This window comes from Scyliorhinus torazame, chromosome 5 (assembly GCF_047496885.1).
Source record: "Scyliorhinus torazame isolate Kashiwa2021f chromosome 5, sScyTor2.1, whole genome shotgun sequence".
Taxonomy (NCBI): Eukaryota; Metazoa; Chordata; class Chondrichthyes; order Carcharhiniformes; family Scyliorhinidae; genus Scyliorhinus; species Scyliorhinus torazame.
In genome coordinates, this window is record NC_092711.1 from 127,089,254 (window position 1) to 127,105,137 (window position 15,884).

The window sequence follows — 15,884 nt, forward strand, 5'->3', positions numbered from 1 at the left end:
AACCTTGTGTCCAGAACTGACTGTGGAGATTTGATGAACAATCGCGAAGGTCGTTTCTCCAAATCTTCCAGGGTTTCCTTCGTTCTTCCTCTCCCTCTCGAACTAAGTTATACAGGATATCAGACTCAGGGCCCATTCTGGTTCTCTTCCTGCTGACTAAATAGCTTCAATCAAATATGGAGACGACTGAATCCACTGTTCGGTTCCTGTTCCAATCTCCATTCCTGACATACCGACTCTATCCGTCTCCCTGGCAACAGTCTGAGACTTAGCCAGTCTCTTTGTAAATTTGGTTTCATACTTGATCCAATATGAGCTTCTGACATCATTGAATTTACAGTACAGGAGGCCATTCGGCCCATCGAGTCTGCATCAGCCCTTGGAAAGAACACCTTAGCTAAGCCCACACCTCCACCTATCCCGGTAACCCCCCCCAAACCTTTTTAGATACTGAGGCAATTTACCATTGTCACGTGTCTGTGTGCGTGGGGCTGAAACCTCGGTCATGCCTTTATCACTTCCCGATGCGACAATTCCATTACACACCTGGCTGCTCCCACATTCTACCTCTGTAAAAGTAAAGCCATCCAAAAGTCTGCTACCCATGTCTTAATTCACAGCCAGTTCCTTTCCCCTATGAACCCTGTGCTCCGAGACTTGCATTCGCTCCCAGTCAATTCTCACCCTTGTTTTCAAATCCCTCCATGGCCTCGTCTCTCCCTGTGTCTGTATCTCCTCCAGCCCCACAACCCCGAGGTATCTGCACAGCTCTGATCCTGGACTCTTGTACACCCCCGATTCTAATTACTCCGCCATGGTTTTCAGTTCCCTCGGCCCCAAGCACTGAATTCCCTCCCGAAACCTCCCCGTCTCCACCTCACTCACCTCCTTTCAGACTCTTTAAAACTCGCCTCTTTGACCAAATTTTTGGTCACCTGTCCTAATATCTCCTTTTGTGTCTGGGTGTCTCACTTTGTTTTATGATGTTGCTGTGAAGTTGACTGGGATGATTTATGATGTTAAAGGTGTTATATAAATAGAAGTTGTTGTTGTTGACTGTAACCCTGACCTCCTGCTTTACAAAATCCCATTGGTTTCACAACAAACTCTCTCTCTGATGTTTTGCCCCCTGCGGGTTTGCAGCCTCTATAAAGACGGCGGCCGTTAACTCAGGCCTGTCACCGGGAGCAGGCCGCAGCTGTCCCCCCGCTCGATGCAAACCCGGGCCCGGAAACTTCTTATTGGGGTTTGGAACCTCCACCGGGTTTCAGTAAAACCTCCCGGCCGAGTCCAGCATCGGCACTGCGCATGCTCCAGCTCACAATGCCCAGGGAGTGATTGACGGCAGGTCCGGACCAATAGGAAGAAAGGAGTGGTCAAGGAGGACCCAGTGGTTGCAGCGGGTCCTCCAACCAATCGGAGTGAATGAGGGGCGGGGCTGGCCCGGTCTCCCACGTGATCTGGAGCATGCGCAGTACCGATGACAACTCAGGATTCAGGCGGTCGGGTGGAAATCCTCAACCGGTCAATTTGATCGGGTGAGTCATGAGGGAGGAATAGAGCCGCCGGATGGGTCGGGATGCTTCATAAACAGCCAAGCCCCGAATACGAAGCTAGGATACAGCAGTTGAACCGGCGAAAGCTGCTCGGGCTTTTCCCCGAGACAGGCCCGGGTTGTCGGGCGCAAGCGGAAGGAGCCCCGGCTTTTCTCCGCCTCCCATTCAGTCTGATTGGCTGGAGGACCAGCCGCTTTTGTTCGGTTTTCCAGCCCTGCCCCCTTCCTATTGGTCCGAACCCGCTGTCAATCAGTCCCCGGGCATTGGGAGCTGGAGCAAACCCTTCACCATCATTGTCAGCTCCCTGGTTTGCAGCTGCGGGGCTTCTCCCTCCCGGGAACAGGCCCAGGTTAACGGGCACCATCCTGCTTCAGACACTGGAGGATGGTTCACATCAGAGGATGGGGGAGGGGGGTAATAAATAAGAGCTTACACTTCGCACTCAAATCAATGAGGAATCTGATCTCTGGCAAGGAAGGGAACCCTGGCAGGTGGGCGGGGAGTATTCACAAACACCCGCTGGAGGCCCCAAACCCCCAATAAGACCCATTGATTTTATTTTCAGTCTGCAGACGAGCTGGAGAACTGAACCCAGGCAGAGGAGAGGGAGGGAGAAAACTGGGAGTGGAGGAAAGAAATGGTGCAGATGGTGAGATGGGTTTGGATTTCAGCCCAGGGAGGAGGGTGAGTGTGTGGGACGGGGATTTACAGCTTTGGGGGAACAAGAGAGGAAAAAATGTTCCAGAGAAATTAGAATTGTCTGTTCAGAATTTCTATCCTGGACTGTCAGTGATGGCTTTTGTAAACTCCTTTTACAGGGGGTTACAATTGGAAAATTTGCACCCAACAAACTGAACCCAACAGAAAGGTTTGTCTCTGCGAATTCTATCCTGCATTGACAGTGATGACCTTTGTAACATGAGAGATTACAGCTCTCAGGAAAGATTAATTGGAGTGGGGCCTTTTTTCTATCGACAACAACAAATTAAGCATTGACCTGCTATAAATCTTTTAAATTATCAGTATTTGGAGAGAGGTGATGTGAGAGTGTGACCATCAATAAACAACAAGTTATAAATACAAGAAAGTTACAAATAAATCCAAGTGGACAATACGAACAAAATTATTTATTCCAGGTTCAGAATGTGCAACTCATTACTATGGAAAGGAGTTGAGGAAAGTGCTGAGATGTTTTCAAAAGGAAACGGGACAAGCACATGAGAGAAAATGGAATCGAAAATCAGCTGAAAGGCTGAGATTTGATATGTGTGACAGTCGGAGATGTGTGCCGAGTATTGACAGCAGCAGAATCTGTGACAGAATGGTCTGTTTGTGTCTTATATATTCACAGTATTTCAATGTAATCTCCTTTTACAAAATATTTGCAGATGCAAACATCATGTCGAGATCTGACAGAATCACTTGATTCATCAGGACCGGCCTTTCAATGTGGAACGGGAAATGTTTGTCTGTTTTGTCTTTTGGAAAAAAATTCGAAAATCACTGTGATTGGAAACGCACCGAGACACAGACATCTAAGTAATTTTCCACAGTTAGCTGAGTTAACAGGGGAACTGAGCTTTAACCAATCACACGGCGTGAAATTAAATTGCAGCATTTACATCAGGGAGACACCGTACTCAGGCTTCAACTGATGATCCAAGTTGGAAAGACATAAGGACATTCGCACCAAAGGAATCAAGAAGCAGCAATTGGACATTCAGCCCCGTGAGCCTGTTCCACCATTTAATAACATCACGGCTGATCTGAAAGTGACCTCAAATCTGCATCCCACCTGATAACTTGTCGATAACCATGAAGAAAGCATGGAAATGTGGGGACTGTGGAATGGGATGCTACTACCCATCTCAATTGGAAACTCATCGACGTATTCACACTGGGGAAAGGCCGTTCACCTGTTCCGTGTGTCGGAAGGGATTCACTCGGTCATCACACCTCCTGAAACACCAACTTGTTCATACTGACCAGAGACCGTTTAAATGTGCTGACTGCGAGAAGAGCTTTAAAAGCAGATATGATTTCCTGACACATCAACGCACTCACACTGGGGAGAGGCCATTCACCTGCTCCGAGTGTGGGAAGGGATTCACTCTGTCATCCGAACTCCTGAGACACCAACTTGTTCATAATGATGAGAGACCATTTAAATGTGCTGACTGTGAAAAGAGCTTTAAAAGCAGAAAGGATTTACTGTTACATCAACGTACTCACACTGCGGAGAGGCCATTCACCTGTTTGCAATGTGGGAAGGGATTTCATGATTTGCCAAACCTCCGGGCTCACCATCGGGTCCACTCTGACCAGAGACCGTTTAAATGTGCTGACTGTGAGAAGAACTTTAAACGCAGAATGGATTTACTGACACATCAACGCACTCACACTGGGGAGAGGCCATTCACCTGCTCCGTTTGTGGGAAAGGATTCACTCAGTCATCAATCCTCCTGAGTCATCAACTTGTTCATACTGATCAGAGACCTTTTAAATGTGCTGATTGTGAGAAGAGTTTTAAAAGTAAAACGTATTTACTGATACACCAACGCACTCACACGAGGGAGAGGCCATTCACCTGCTCCGTGTGTGGGAAGGGATTCACTCAGTCATCACTCCTCCTGAGACACCAACTTGTTCATACTGATCAGAGACGTTTTAAATGTGCTGACTGTGAGAAGAGCTTTAAAAGTAAAAGGAATTTACTGATACATCAACGCACTCATACTGGGGAGAGGCCATTCACCTGCTCCGTGTGTGGGAAGGGATTCACTCAGTCATCAGTCCTCCTGAGACACCAACTTGTTCATACTGATCAGAGACCTTTTAAATGTGCTAACTGTGAGAAGAGCTTTAAAAGTAAACAAAATCTGCTGAAACACCAGCGAGTTCACACTGAAACAGAATCATAGAATTTACATTGCAGAAGGAGGGCATTTGGCCCATCAAGTGCACCGGCCCTTGGAAAGAGCACCTTACTTAAGCCCATACCTCCAACCTAACCCATAGCCCCACCTCACCTTTTTGGACACTAAGGGCAATTTAGCATGGCCAATCCATCTAACCTGCACATCTTTGGACTGTGGAGGGAAACCGGAGCACCTGGAGGAAACCCACACAGACACTGGGACAACGCACAGACAATGACCCAAGCCGGGAATCAAACCTGGGATCCTGGAGCTGTGAAGCAATGGTGCTAACCACTGTGCTACCGTTTGGGAGGAGATTCACTCAGTCAAACAACCTACACAGACATCAGCAAGTTCACAGGCAACAGCAGGGTTTGGATTCAGCTGTTGTTGCTGCTGTTAGTCACATCCAGGACTGAATGATGCCTGGATGTCTGTTTCCAGTGGAGCTCCACAGTTTCCGGTATATATCAATGATTTAGACTGAAATGTATGCACCGCGATTATACAAAGGTTGCTCAAGTGTTTTAGACAATGACGGAGAAAGCCATGGACTGGGCCAGGTGGACAGAAAAGTGGTGAATGGAAATTTAGATAATGAGAGGTCAGGAACACACTTCAGTTAACTCCTGATAAAAATAAGGTCACTTCAGGATAATGGAAAAAACTGATTGGTGGGGAAGCTACAAATAATCCTTTTTAAAAAAAAATTAATTCCGAGTACCCAATTATTATTTTTTTTTCCAATTAAGGGGCAATTTAGCCTGGCCAATCCACCTAAACTGCACATCTTTGGGTGGTGGGGGTGAAACCCATGCAGACACGTTGAGAATGTGCAAACTCCACACGGACAGTGACCCAGGGCCGGGATTCAAACCCGGGTCCTCAGCGCTGTAGTCCTAATGCTAACCACTGCTCCACATGCTGACCTAGCTACAAATAATTCTAATAACTTTGTTGAATAGTTCTCAAATGGAAAGGCACTTGACCACATTAAAACTAAGGATCTGCAATAGTCATTTGGTCTACCAAGTCATATTTAGGACAAGATTATAAACAGAGGGCATTTATAAAGTGATTATAAAAAGAAGCAATGCTCAGCAAGGCGAGGAGAGTGGGCAAAGAAGTGGCAGATGGAATACAATATGGAAAAGTGTGAGGTTATGGACTTTGGAAGCAGACATAGACTATTTTCTGAAGGAGAAAATGCTGAGGAAATCACAAGCACAAAGGGACTTGGGAGACCTTGTCCAAGATTCTCTTCAGGTCAATGTGCAGGTTCAGTTGGCAGTTAGGAAGGCAAATGCAATGTATTCAGGTCGAGAGGGCTAGAATACAAGACCAGGGATGTACGTCTGAGGCTGTATAAGGCTCTGATCAGACCCCATTTGGAGTATTATGAGCAGTTTAGGGCCCCGTAGCTAAGGAAGGATGTGTTGGCCTTGGAAAAGGTCCAGAGGAGGTTTACAAGAATGATCCCTGGAATGAAGACCTTGTCGTATGAGGAACGGTTGAGGACTCTGGGTCTGTACTAGTTGGAGTTTAGAAGGATATGGGGGGTTCTTATTAAAACTTACAGGACACTGCGAGGCCTGGGTAGAGTGGACATGGAGAAGATGTTTCCACTTGTAGGAAAAATTAGAAGCAGGGGACACAATCTGAGTCTAAAGGGGCGACCCTTCAAAACAGAGTAAGAAGTCTTCCAGCACCAGGTTAAAGTCCAACAGGTTTGATTCGACTCACTAGCTTTAAGGGCACAGTTCCTTCCTCAGGTGATGAGGAGGAATTTCTTCAGCCAGAGGGTGTTGAATCTGTGGAAGTCTTTGCCACAGAATGCCGTGGAGGCCAAATCACTGATTGTCTTTAAGAAAGAGATAGATAGGTTCTTGATTAATAAGGGAATCAGGGGTTATGGGGAGAAGGCAGGAGAATGGAGATGAGAGAAATATCAGCCATGATTGAATGGCGGAGCTGATTCAATGGGCCGAGTGGCCTAATTCTCTTCCGATGTCTTATGATATGAAGAAAAACATTCTGTGCTGCATGTGGGATCATGAATGCACTGCTCGAAAATGTGGTGGAGGCAGATTCAATTGATGCCTTGAAAAGAGAATTGGACAACTATCTGTTACTGTCAGATCAGCCATGACCTTATTAAATGGTGGAGCAGACTGAGCTAATAGCCAACTCCAGCTCCTTGCTCATCTGTTTGTATCTTTTGAGGAGAAAAATATCTGCAGAGTTCAGGGCCAATGACAGGGGATTGTGACTGTTGCAGAAAGTTGACACAGATACTTTTTGTTGAGTGCCTTTGTTTTGTGCTGGCACCTTTCTATGCCACTGTGTTAGGGAAATGCAGTGCACCAATGCAAGAGAGGCAGATTGCTCCCTCAATATGGATTGGATTGGTTTATTGTCATGTGCACCGAGGTACAGTGGAAAGTATTATTCTGTGAGCAGCTCAAACAGATCATTTTGTACATGAAAAGAAAGGAAATCAAAAAGAAAATACATAATAGGGCAACACAAGGTACACAATGTAAATATATAGACAAAGGCATTGAGTAAAGCATACAGGCATGTAGTATTAATCAGGTCAGTCCATAAGAGGGTTGTTTAGGAGTCTGGTAATAGCAGGGAAGAAGCTGTTTTGAATCTGTTCGTGCATGTTCTCAGACTTTTGTATCTTCTGCCCGATGGAAGAAGTTGGAAGAGTGAGTAAGCTGGGTGGGAGGGTCCTTTGATTATGCTGCCCGCTTTCCCAAGGCAGCGGGAGGTGGAGATGGAGTCAATGGATGGGAGGCGGGTTTGTGTGATGGACTGGACTGTGTTCATTACTCTCTGAAGTTTCTTGCGGTCTTGGGCCGAGCAGTTGCCATACCAGGCTGTGATGCAGCCAGATAGGATGCTTTCTATGGTGCATCTGTAAAAGTTGGTAAGAGTCAGTGTGGACATGCCAAATTTCCTTAGTTTCCTGAGGAAGTACAGGCGCTGTTGTGCTTTCTTGGTGGTAGCGTCGATGTGCATGGACCAGGACAGATTTTTGGTGATGGAAACCCTGTGCCCCAGTGCCGGAGAGGCTGGTTGTTGGGCAGTGTGAGCTGAACATACAGGGCTGGATAAAGACTAAGGCAGATGTCAAGACCCTTGGAGTGAAAACAGCTCTGGAGGGAGTGGGTCAGTGAACCTGGCGAGTTGCATTTTGCATTAATCGTGAGTGTGACCCAGTCACAATTATGAACAGTAACCAAACCTATCACTGGTTTGATGAGATGATTTACCGTGTCCCAGGTGTTGTAAATACTGTACATACTGTAGATCAGCCTGCTTGCTGCCCATGTCTAAGTGATATCAGAATAATGTGCTTCTGTATTAAATAAAGTATCCAAACCTCTCATTGTGCTTCATGCCCAGCATCTTGCCTAACTGTGGATCTTCTGTTTTGCTAACTGGGAATAGAATCTTCCTGTTTACTAATTGCTCGATGGCGGCTGTGTTACCCAGAATCCCCCGGGCTGCAGAAAATTCCCGATCAGTGAGTGTACGAGGCCAGTGCGCAGGTGCAGTGTGGATGTGTGCTCTGAGCATGCTCAGTGTCAGTCATAGAATCATAGAAGTTTACAGCATGGAAACAGGCCCTTCGGCCCAACCAGTCCATGCCGCCCAGTTTTTACCATTAAGCTAGTCCCAGTTGCCCGCACTTGGCCCATAACCCTCTATACCCACCTTACCCATGTAACTATCTAAATGCTTTTTAAAAGACACAATTGTACCCGCCTCTACTACTACCTCTGGCAGCCCATTCCAGACACTCACTACCCTCTGAGTGAAGAAATTGCCCCTCTGGGCCCTTCTGAATCTCTCCCCTCTCACCTTAAACCTATGCCCTCTAGTTTTAGACTCCCCTACCTTTGGGAAAAGTCGTGGTGAGAGAGTGAGGAGGAGCTGGGTTGAAGACAACAGTGAGCTGTACCCCTGTGAGAAGGGCATCTCCCAGTCTCTGTTTGACTCTCCTGCAGCTTCCTGTCATGGTTGAGTTGGACAAGGAACTCTCATCATTTGAGCTGGAAAAGGCCATTTATCGCTGAGCAAGCAGAAAGGTGCCCAGCAAGGATGGAATTCCAGCTGAACTGCTCACACACGGAAAGTCCCATCGACTGTCACACCTTCCTGCCCTCCCCTTTTGGGCTGTGAGACTGGTCCACAGAACATATGTGATGCAGTAACATAGTTCCTTCCTCAGGTGATGAGGAGGAACTAAAACAGATGAGGAATTTCTTCAGACAGAGGGCGGTGAATCTGTGGAACTCTTTGCCACAGAATGCCGTGGAGGCCAAATCACTGAGAGTCTTTAAGACAGAGATAGATAGGTTTTTGATTAATAAGGGGATCAGCGGTTATGGGGAGAAGGCAGGAGAATGGAGATGAGAAAAATATCAGCCATGATTGAATGGCGGAGCAGTTTCAATGGGCCGAGTGGCCTAATTCTGTTCCTATGTCTTATGATATGAAGAAAAACATTCTGTGCTGCATGTGGGATCATGAATGCACTGCTCGAAAATGTGGTGGAGGCAGATTCAATTGATGCCTTGAAAATAATTGGACAACTATCTGTTACTGTCAGATCAGCCATGATGTTATTGGTGGAGCAGACTGGGCTGAATAGCCAACTCCGGCTCCTTGGTCACCTGTTCGTATCCTTTGAGGAGAAAAATATCTGTAGAGTTCAGGGCCAATGACAGCGGATTGTGTCTGTTGCAGAAAGTTGGCACAGAGACAAGTTGTTGAGTGCCTTTGTTTTGTCACCTTTCTATGCCACTGTGTTATGAGGGAAATGCAGTGCATCAATGCAAGAGAGGCAGATTGCCCCCTCGATATGGATTGGATTTGTTTATTGTCACGTGCACCGAGATACAGTGAAAAGTATTATTCTGCGAGCAACTCAAACAGATCATTTTGTACATGAAAAGAAAGTAAACTAAAATCAAAATACATAATAGGGCAACACAAGGTACACAATGGAGATATATAGACAAAGGCATAGAGTGCAGCATACAGGAGTGTAGTATTAATCAGGTCAGTCCAAAGAGGGTTGTTTAGGAGTCTGGTAATAGCGGGGAAGAAGCTGTTTTGAATCTGTTCGTGCATGTTCTCAGACTTTTGTATCTCCTGCCCAATGGAAGAAGTTGGAAGAGTGAGTAAGCTGGATGGGAGGAGTCTTTGATTATGCTTCCCGCTTTCCCAAGGCAGCGGGAGGTGTGGATAGAGCCAATGGATGGGAGGCAGGTTTGTGTGATGAACTGGGCTGTGTTCACTACTCTCTGAAGTTTCTTGTGGTCTTGGGCCGAGCAGTTGCCATACCAGGCTGTGATGCAGCCAGATAGGATGCTTTCTATGGTGCATCTGTAAAAGTTGGTAAGAGTCAGTGTGGACATGCCAAATATCCTTAGTTTCCTGAAGAAGTATAGGCGCTGTTGTGCTTTCTTGGTGGTGGCGTCGATGTGTGTGGACCAGGACAGATTTTTGGTGATGGAAACCCTGTGGCCCAGTGCAGGAGAGGCTGGTTGTTGGGCAGTGTGAGCTGAACATACATGGCTGGATAAAAACAAAGGCAGATGTCAAGACCCTTGGCGTGAAAACAGGTCTGGAGGGAGTGGGTCAGTGAACCTGGGGAGTTGCATCTTGCATGAATCGTGAGTGTGACCCAGTCACAATTATGAACATTAAAAAAAACTATCACTGGTTTGATGAGATGATTTATCGTGTCCCAGATGTTATAAATACTATACATACTGTAGATCAGCCTGCTTGCTACATATATGTCTGAGTGATATCTTATCAGAATAATGTGCTTCAGTATTAAATAAAATATCCAAACCTCTCATTGTGCTTCATGCCCAGCATCCTGCCTAACTGTGGATCTTCTGTTTTGCTAACTGGGAAATAGAATCTTCCTGTTTACTAATTGCTCTATGGCGGTTGTGTTACCAGAATCCCCCGCGCTGCAGAAAGTCCCCTATCAGTGAGTGTACGAGGCCAGTGCGCAGGTGCAGTGTGAGTGTGTGCTCTGAGCATGCTCAGTGTCGGTCATGGTGAGAGAGTGAGGAGGAGCTGGGTTGAACACAACAGTGAGCTGTACCCCTGTGAGAAGGGCATCTCCCAGTCTCTGACTCTCCTGCAGCTTCCTGTCATGGTTGAGTTGGACAAGGAACTCTCATCATTTGAGCTGGAAAAGGCCATTGATTGCTGAGCAAGCAGAAAGGTGCTCGGCAAGGATGGAATTCCAGCTGAACTGCTCACACACAGAAAGTCCCATCGACTGTCACACCTTCCTGCCCTCCCCTTTTGGGCTGTGAGACTGGTCCACGGAACATGTGTGATGCAATAAAAACATCAGTGACAGAGGAGACAGCATCAACTACAGGGATATCTCACTCCTTAGAGTCAGGGGACGATCACTTGGGTGATGTTTAAAAGATTCATCTACTTGCAGACTGAGTGTGTCCAGAAGCACAGTGCGGTTTCTGTGCTGACAGATCTACAGTGAACATGATCTTCTCCACACACCAGCTACAAGGGAAGAGAACAATTGGGATTTGATCGAAAGTGTCAGTGCTGAGAAAGTGAAATGTTCTAATTACTGAGTGAAAGTAAACCTTTCAGTGTGAATCACAATTTACTGGTCCAATTGGAAAAGGCACCAAAACATTTCATTCTCTGAAGATAAACTTCAGCCTTGAAATTATGTTTCGGAGTTCACAAGCTGTGGGAAGCTTTGCGAATGTTTCCTCTTCCCTTTTGTAAACAAGCAGAGAAGTTAACCCTTTCCTCTGACAGCACGGCAATGATTTGAAATAAAGACTTTGTCTTTTAAAGATTTGGCTTCATCCCATTTGTTGGGGTCATATTTCCGGCTGTGCGAATCCTTGCAGGCGGGATGGAAATCTGCCAGAACATTTTTAAAATAATCCTAATCTTTATTGTCACAAGTAGTCTTACATTAACTCTGCAATGAAGTTACCGTGAAAAGCCTCTAGTCAGCATATTCCGGAGCCTGTTCAGGTACACAGAGGGAGAATTCAGAATTGTTATGTGAGAGTACCTTTAAGAACTGGGTGTTTATCAAATAGCTGCAGTGAAGACAGACAGCCCAGCTCCACCCACACTCTGATATCACTGCAGCTATTTGATAAACACCCAGTTCTTAAAGGTACCCTCACATGACAGAATGTCCAAATTACCTAACAGCATGTCTTTCGGGATTTGTTGGGGGAAGCCGGAGCACCCGGAGGAAACCCATGCAGACATGAGGAGAACGTGCAGACTCCGCACAGACAGTGACCCAAACCGGAATCGAACCTGGGACCTTAGTGCTGTGAAGCAACAGTGCTAATGACTGTGCCACCCCTTTAAAGGTCCTTTACCTTGGGCGGGAATTTCCAGTCTCGGGTTGGGGGAGGAGGGGGTGGCGGGGGGAGGGGGGAGCACAACCGGAAAACAATCTCTTCTCACTCTCGGAGCAGTGAATGGTCTCTCTCCAGTGTGAGCGCATTGGTGAGTCAGCAGATCCATTTTGCTTCTCAAATTCTTCTCACAGAACACATAAAATGTCTTGTGTCAGAGTGAACATGTTGGTGTGAAGTGAAATGGGTTCGAGTTCTCGAGTTTTACAGCTCAAAACAAGGCCCTTTGCCCCATTGTGTCTGTGCCGGCTATCAAGCACCAATCTATTCTAATCTCAGTTTCAGGGATTATTAACATCAACTCGAACAAACTCCAGCTGTCAGAATGAACATGGTTCTGTCCTGGATGTGATTAACATCAATAACAGCAGAGTCCTGGAGGCACTTGTGAACTTGCTGGCGTTTCTGCAGGGTGGATGACCGAATGAATCCCTTCCCACACAGGGAACAGATGAACGCTCCCTCCCTGGTGTGAATGCGCTGGTGTTTCAGCCGGAGGGACTGCTGAGTGAATCCCTTCCCACACACGGAGCAGGTGAACGGCCTCTCTCCAGTGTGACTGTGCTGGTGAATCAGCAGATCCACTTTGCTATTGAAACTTCCCACAGGTGGAACATTTAAAAGGTCTCGTGAACACGGTGTGAAGTGAGGTGGGTAGACTGAGTGAATCCCTTCCCACACTCCAGGCGGGTGAATGGTCTCTCCCCAGTGTGAACGCGCTGGTGTCTCATCGGGATTGATAACTGAGTGAATCCCTTCCCACACACAGAACAAGTGAATGTCTCTCCCCAGTGTGAACTCGCTGGTGATCCAACAGTTTGCATAACTGAGTGAATGCCGTCCTACACTTGGGGCAGGCAAATGGTTTCTCCCCAGTGTGAACTCACTGGTGTAACAGAAAGCTGGATCACTGAGTGAATCTCTTCCCACACTTGCTGGTGTGTCAGCAGATTTCCTTTTAAAGCTCTTCTCACAGTCGGAACATTTAAAAGGTCTGGTGTCAGAGTGAACAAGTTGGTGTGTAGTGAGGTGGGTTAGTCGAGTGAACTTCTTCCCACACTCGGAGCAGGTGAATGGTCTTTCCCCAGTGTGACTGCACTGATGAATCTCCAGCACAGATGGGGATAGGAATCCCTTCCCACATTTCCACGGTTTGTCCATGGTGCTGGTGTCCTCGTGTCTCCCCAGGTTGGACAATTGTTTGAAAACTCGCCCACACACAGAACATGTACAGATTCTCCTCGCTGTGAATGGTGAGATTTATTTTCAGGCTGTGTAACTGGTTAAAGCTCTTTCCACAGTCAGTTCACTGGAACACTCCCACTCGGGTGTGTGCGTCGCGATGCTTTCCCAGGCACACCGGTCTTTCAAATCTTTTTCCACAGACAGCACAGCCAAGCATGTCTCCGTCCACATTCAAAAGCCAATAATATTCAAGTCCTGATGAATTGAGTGACTGTCAGATCTTGATGCAATGTTTGATGTGAGTTTCCTTTCTGCCAATCCACTCTTTGTGACCCTACAAAAACCAATTTGCACAGGTTAGCTCAGGACAGAAACTTAGAACAGATAATTCTATTTCCCAGGATTTAAGTATTGCTCTCTTGTTCCCCAAAGCTGCAAATCCCAGACCCACACACTCTCCCCTTCCCACAAACTCACCACAATGATTTCACGGTCACCAATACTGCGATAAACATTGAATTCCAGATTCTTAATTGAATTTACACTCTACCAATTGCCATGATGGGATTTGAACCCTTGTCCCCAGAACACTAGCCTGTGTCTCTGGATTGCTGGTATAGTGAACCCCCGTGGAGAGTGGTACTGACCTGGAACTCAATGCTTACACTCAAAGACCAATAATATCCAGGTTCGGATTAATAAAGTGACTCTCTCAGGTCTCAATGTCTTGTTTGATTTCACTTTGCTGTGTTTAAATCCTCCCCTTGTAACCCCCTGTAAAAGGAGTTTCCAGAGTCCATCACTGTCAGTCCTGCTGAGTGGACAGGGATCACCGTGCATGCGCCCTGCTGCACACTGCCCCCTATGAGGATGGTGGTGGTGAACTGGGGAAAGACTCTGCAGGAAAACCTTCCCGCTTGGTCCAAACTCGGGAGCAGTAATTTCTTGCTTTAGCTTTGAGGCCTCAACTGGGTGTTTGTGAAGCCTCCCCTCCCACCCACTGCTCCTAACGCTGCCTCCGCTTATCCGCCTGAAGATGAGACAAACAACCGCCTGTCCCTGGACATGAGCCGTACTGCGTTTGCTCCACATCGCCATGTCCAGGGAGTGATTGACGGCAGCTCCGGGCCAATAGGAAGAGGGGGTGGGACTGGAGGACCGAGCAGGAGGGGCTGGTCATAGAATCATAGAAGTTTACAGCATGGAAACAGGCCCTTCGGCCCAACCAGTCCATGCCGCCCAGTTTTTTACCATTAAGCTAGTCCCAGTTGCCCGCACTTGGCCCATAACCCTCTATACCCATCTTACCCATGTAACCATCTAAATGCTTTTTGAAAGACACAATTGTACCCGCTTCTACTACTACCTCTGGCAGCCCATTCCAGACACTCACTACCCTCTGAGTGAAGAAATTGCCCCTCTGGGCCCTTCTGAATCTCTCCCCTCTCACCTTAAACCTATGCCCTCTAGTTTTAGACTCCCCTACCTTTGGGAAAAGATGTTGACTATCTACCTTATCTATGCCCCTCATTATTTTATAGACCTCTATAAGATCACCCCTAAGCCTCCTAATAGAATCATAGAAGTCCTCCAACCAATCAGAGTGAATGAGGGCTGGGGCTGATCCTGGATCTCCTTCATTGGCTGAGACTGCATCATTTTGAGTTCTTCCCATTGGGCGCAGGTTCCAAAACCTCATTTCTTGCCTGAGAGGTATTAACCAATGGAGAGCTTTGGAGGACTGGATACTCTAGTCCTCCAGCCAATCAGACTGCGGGCTTTGCGTGAATGAAGATTGAACTTCACACAGACTAAAACTTCTTCCTGTGTGAAACCTGTGATCAAAACACTTTCATTCCACTTGGAATGGATTGGATTTGTTTATTGTCACGTGTTCCGAGGTAAAGTGAAAAGTATTTTTCTGCGAGCAGCTCAACAGATCATTAATTACATGGGAAGAAAAGAAAATACATAATAAGGCAATACAGGGTATACAATGTAACTACATAACCACTGGCATCGGATGAAGCATACAGGGTGTAGTGTTAATGAGGTCAGTCCATAAGAGTATCATTTAGGAGTCTGGTAACAGCGGGGAAGAAGCTGTTTTTGAGTCTGTTCATGCGTGTTCTCAGACTTCTGTATCTCCTGCCTGATGAAAGAAGTTGGAAGAGTGAGTAAGCTGGGTGGGAGGTTTGATTATGCTGCCCGCTTTCCCCAGACAGCGGGAGGTGGAGATGGAGTCAATGGATGGGAGGCAGGTTTGTGTGATGGACTGGGCGGTGTTCACTACTCTTTGAAGTTTCTTGCCGTCTTGGGCCGAGCAGTTGCCATACCAGGCTGTGATGCAGCCAGATAGGATGCTTTCTATGGTGCATCTGTAAAAGTTGGTGACGGTTAATGTGGACATGCCAAATTTCCTTAGTTTCCTGAGGAAGTACAGGCGCTGTTGTGCTTTCTTGGTGATAGCGTCGACGTGGGTGGACCAGGACCGATTTTTGGAGATGTGCACCCCAAGGAATTTGAAACTGCTAATCATCTCCACCTCGGCCCCATTGATGCTGACAGGGGTGTGTACAGTTCTTTGCTTCCTGAAGTCAATGACCAGCTCTTTAGTTTTGCTGGCATTGAGGGAGAGATTGTTGTTGCTGCACCACTCCATTAGGTTCTCAATCTCCCTCCTGTATTCTGACTCATCGTTATTCGAGATCCGGCCCACTGTGGTCGTATCATCAGCAAATTTGTAGATGGAGTTGGAACC

At 46.8% G+C, this 15,884-nt stretch overlaps 1 protein-coding gene across 1 annotated transcript; it reads left to right on the forward strand.

Annotated features, from left to right (window-relative positions):
- The first annotated feature begins 1,457 nt into the window (after positions 1-1,457).
- LOC140421811 (uncharacterized) lies at positions 1,458-10,440 on the forward strand. The gene is made up of 2 exons (XM_072506738.1): positions 1,458-1,538; positions 2,945-10,440. The coding sequence occupies exon 2, from the start codon at positions 3,372-3,374 to the stop codon at positions 4,476-4,478; it is 1,107 nt and encodes a 368-aa protein (XP_072362839.1). The 5' UTR covers positions 1,458-1,538; positions 2,945-3,371; the 3' UTR covers positions 4,479-10,440.
- Positions 10,441-15,884: the final 5,444 nt, after the last annotated feature.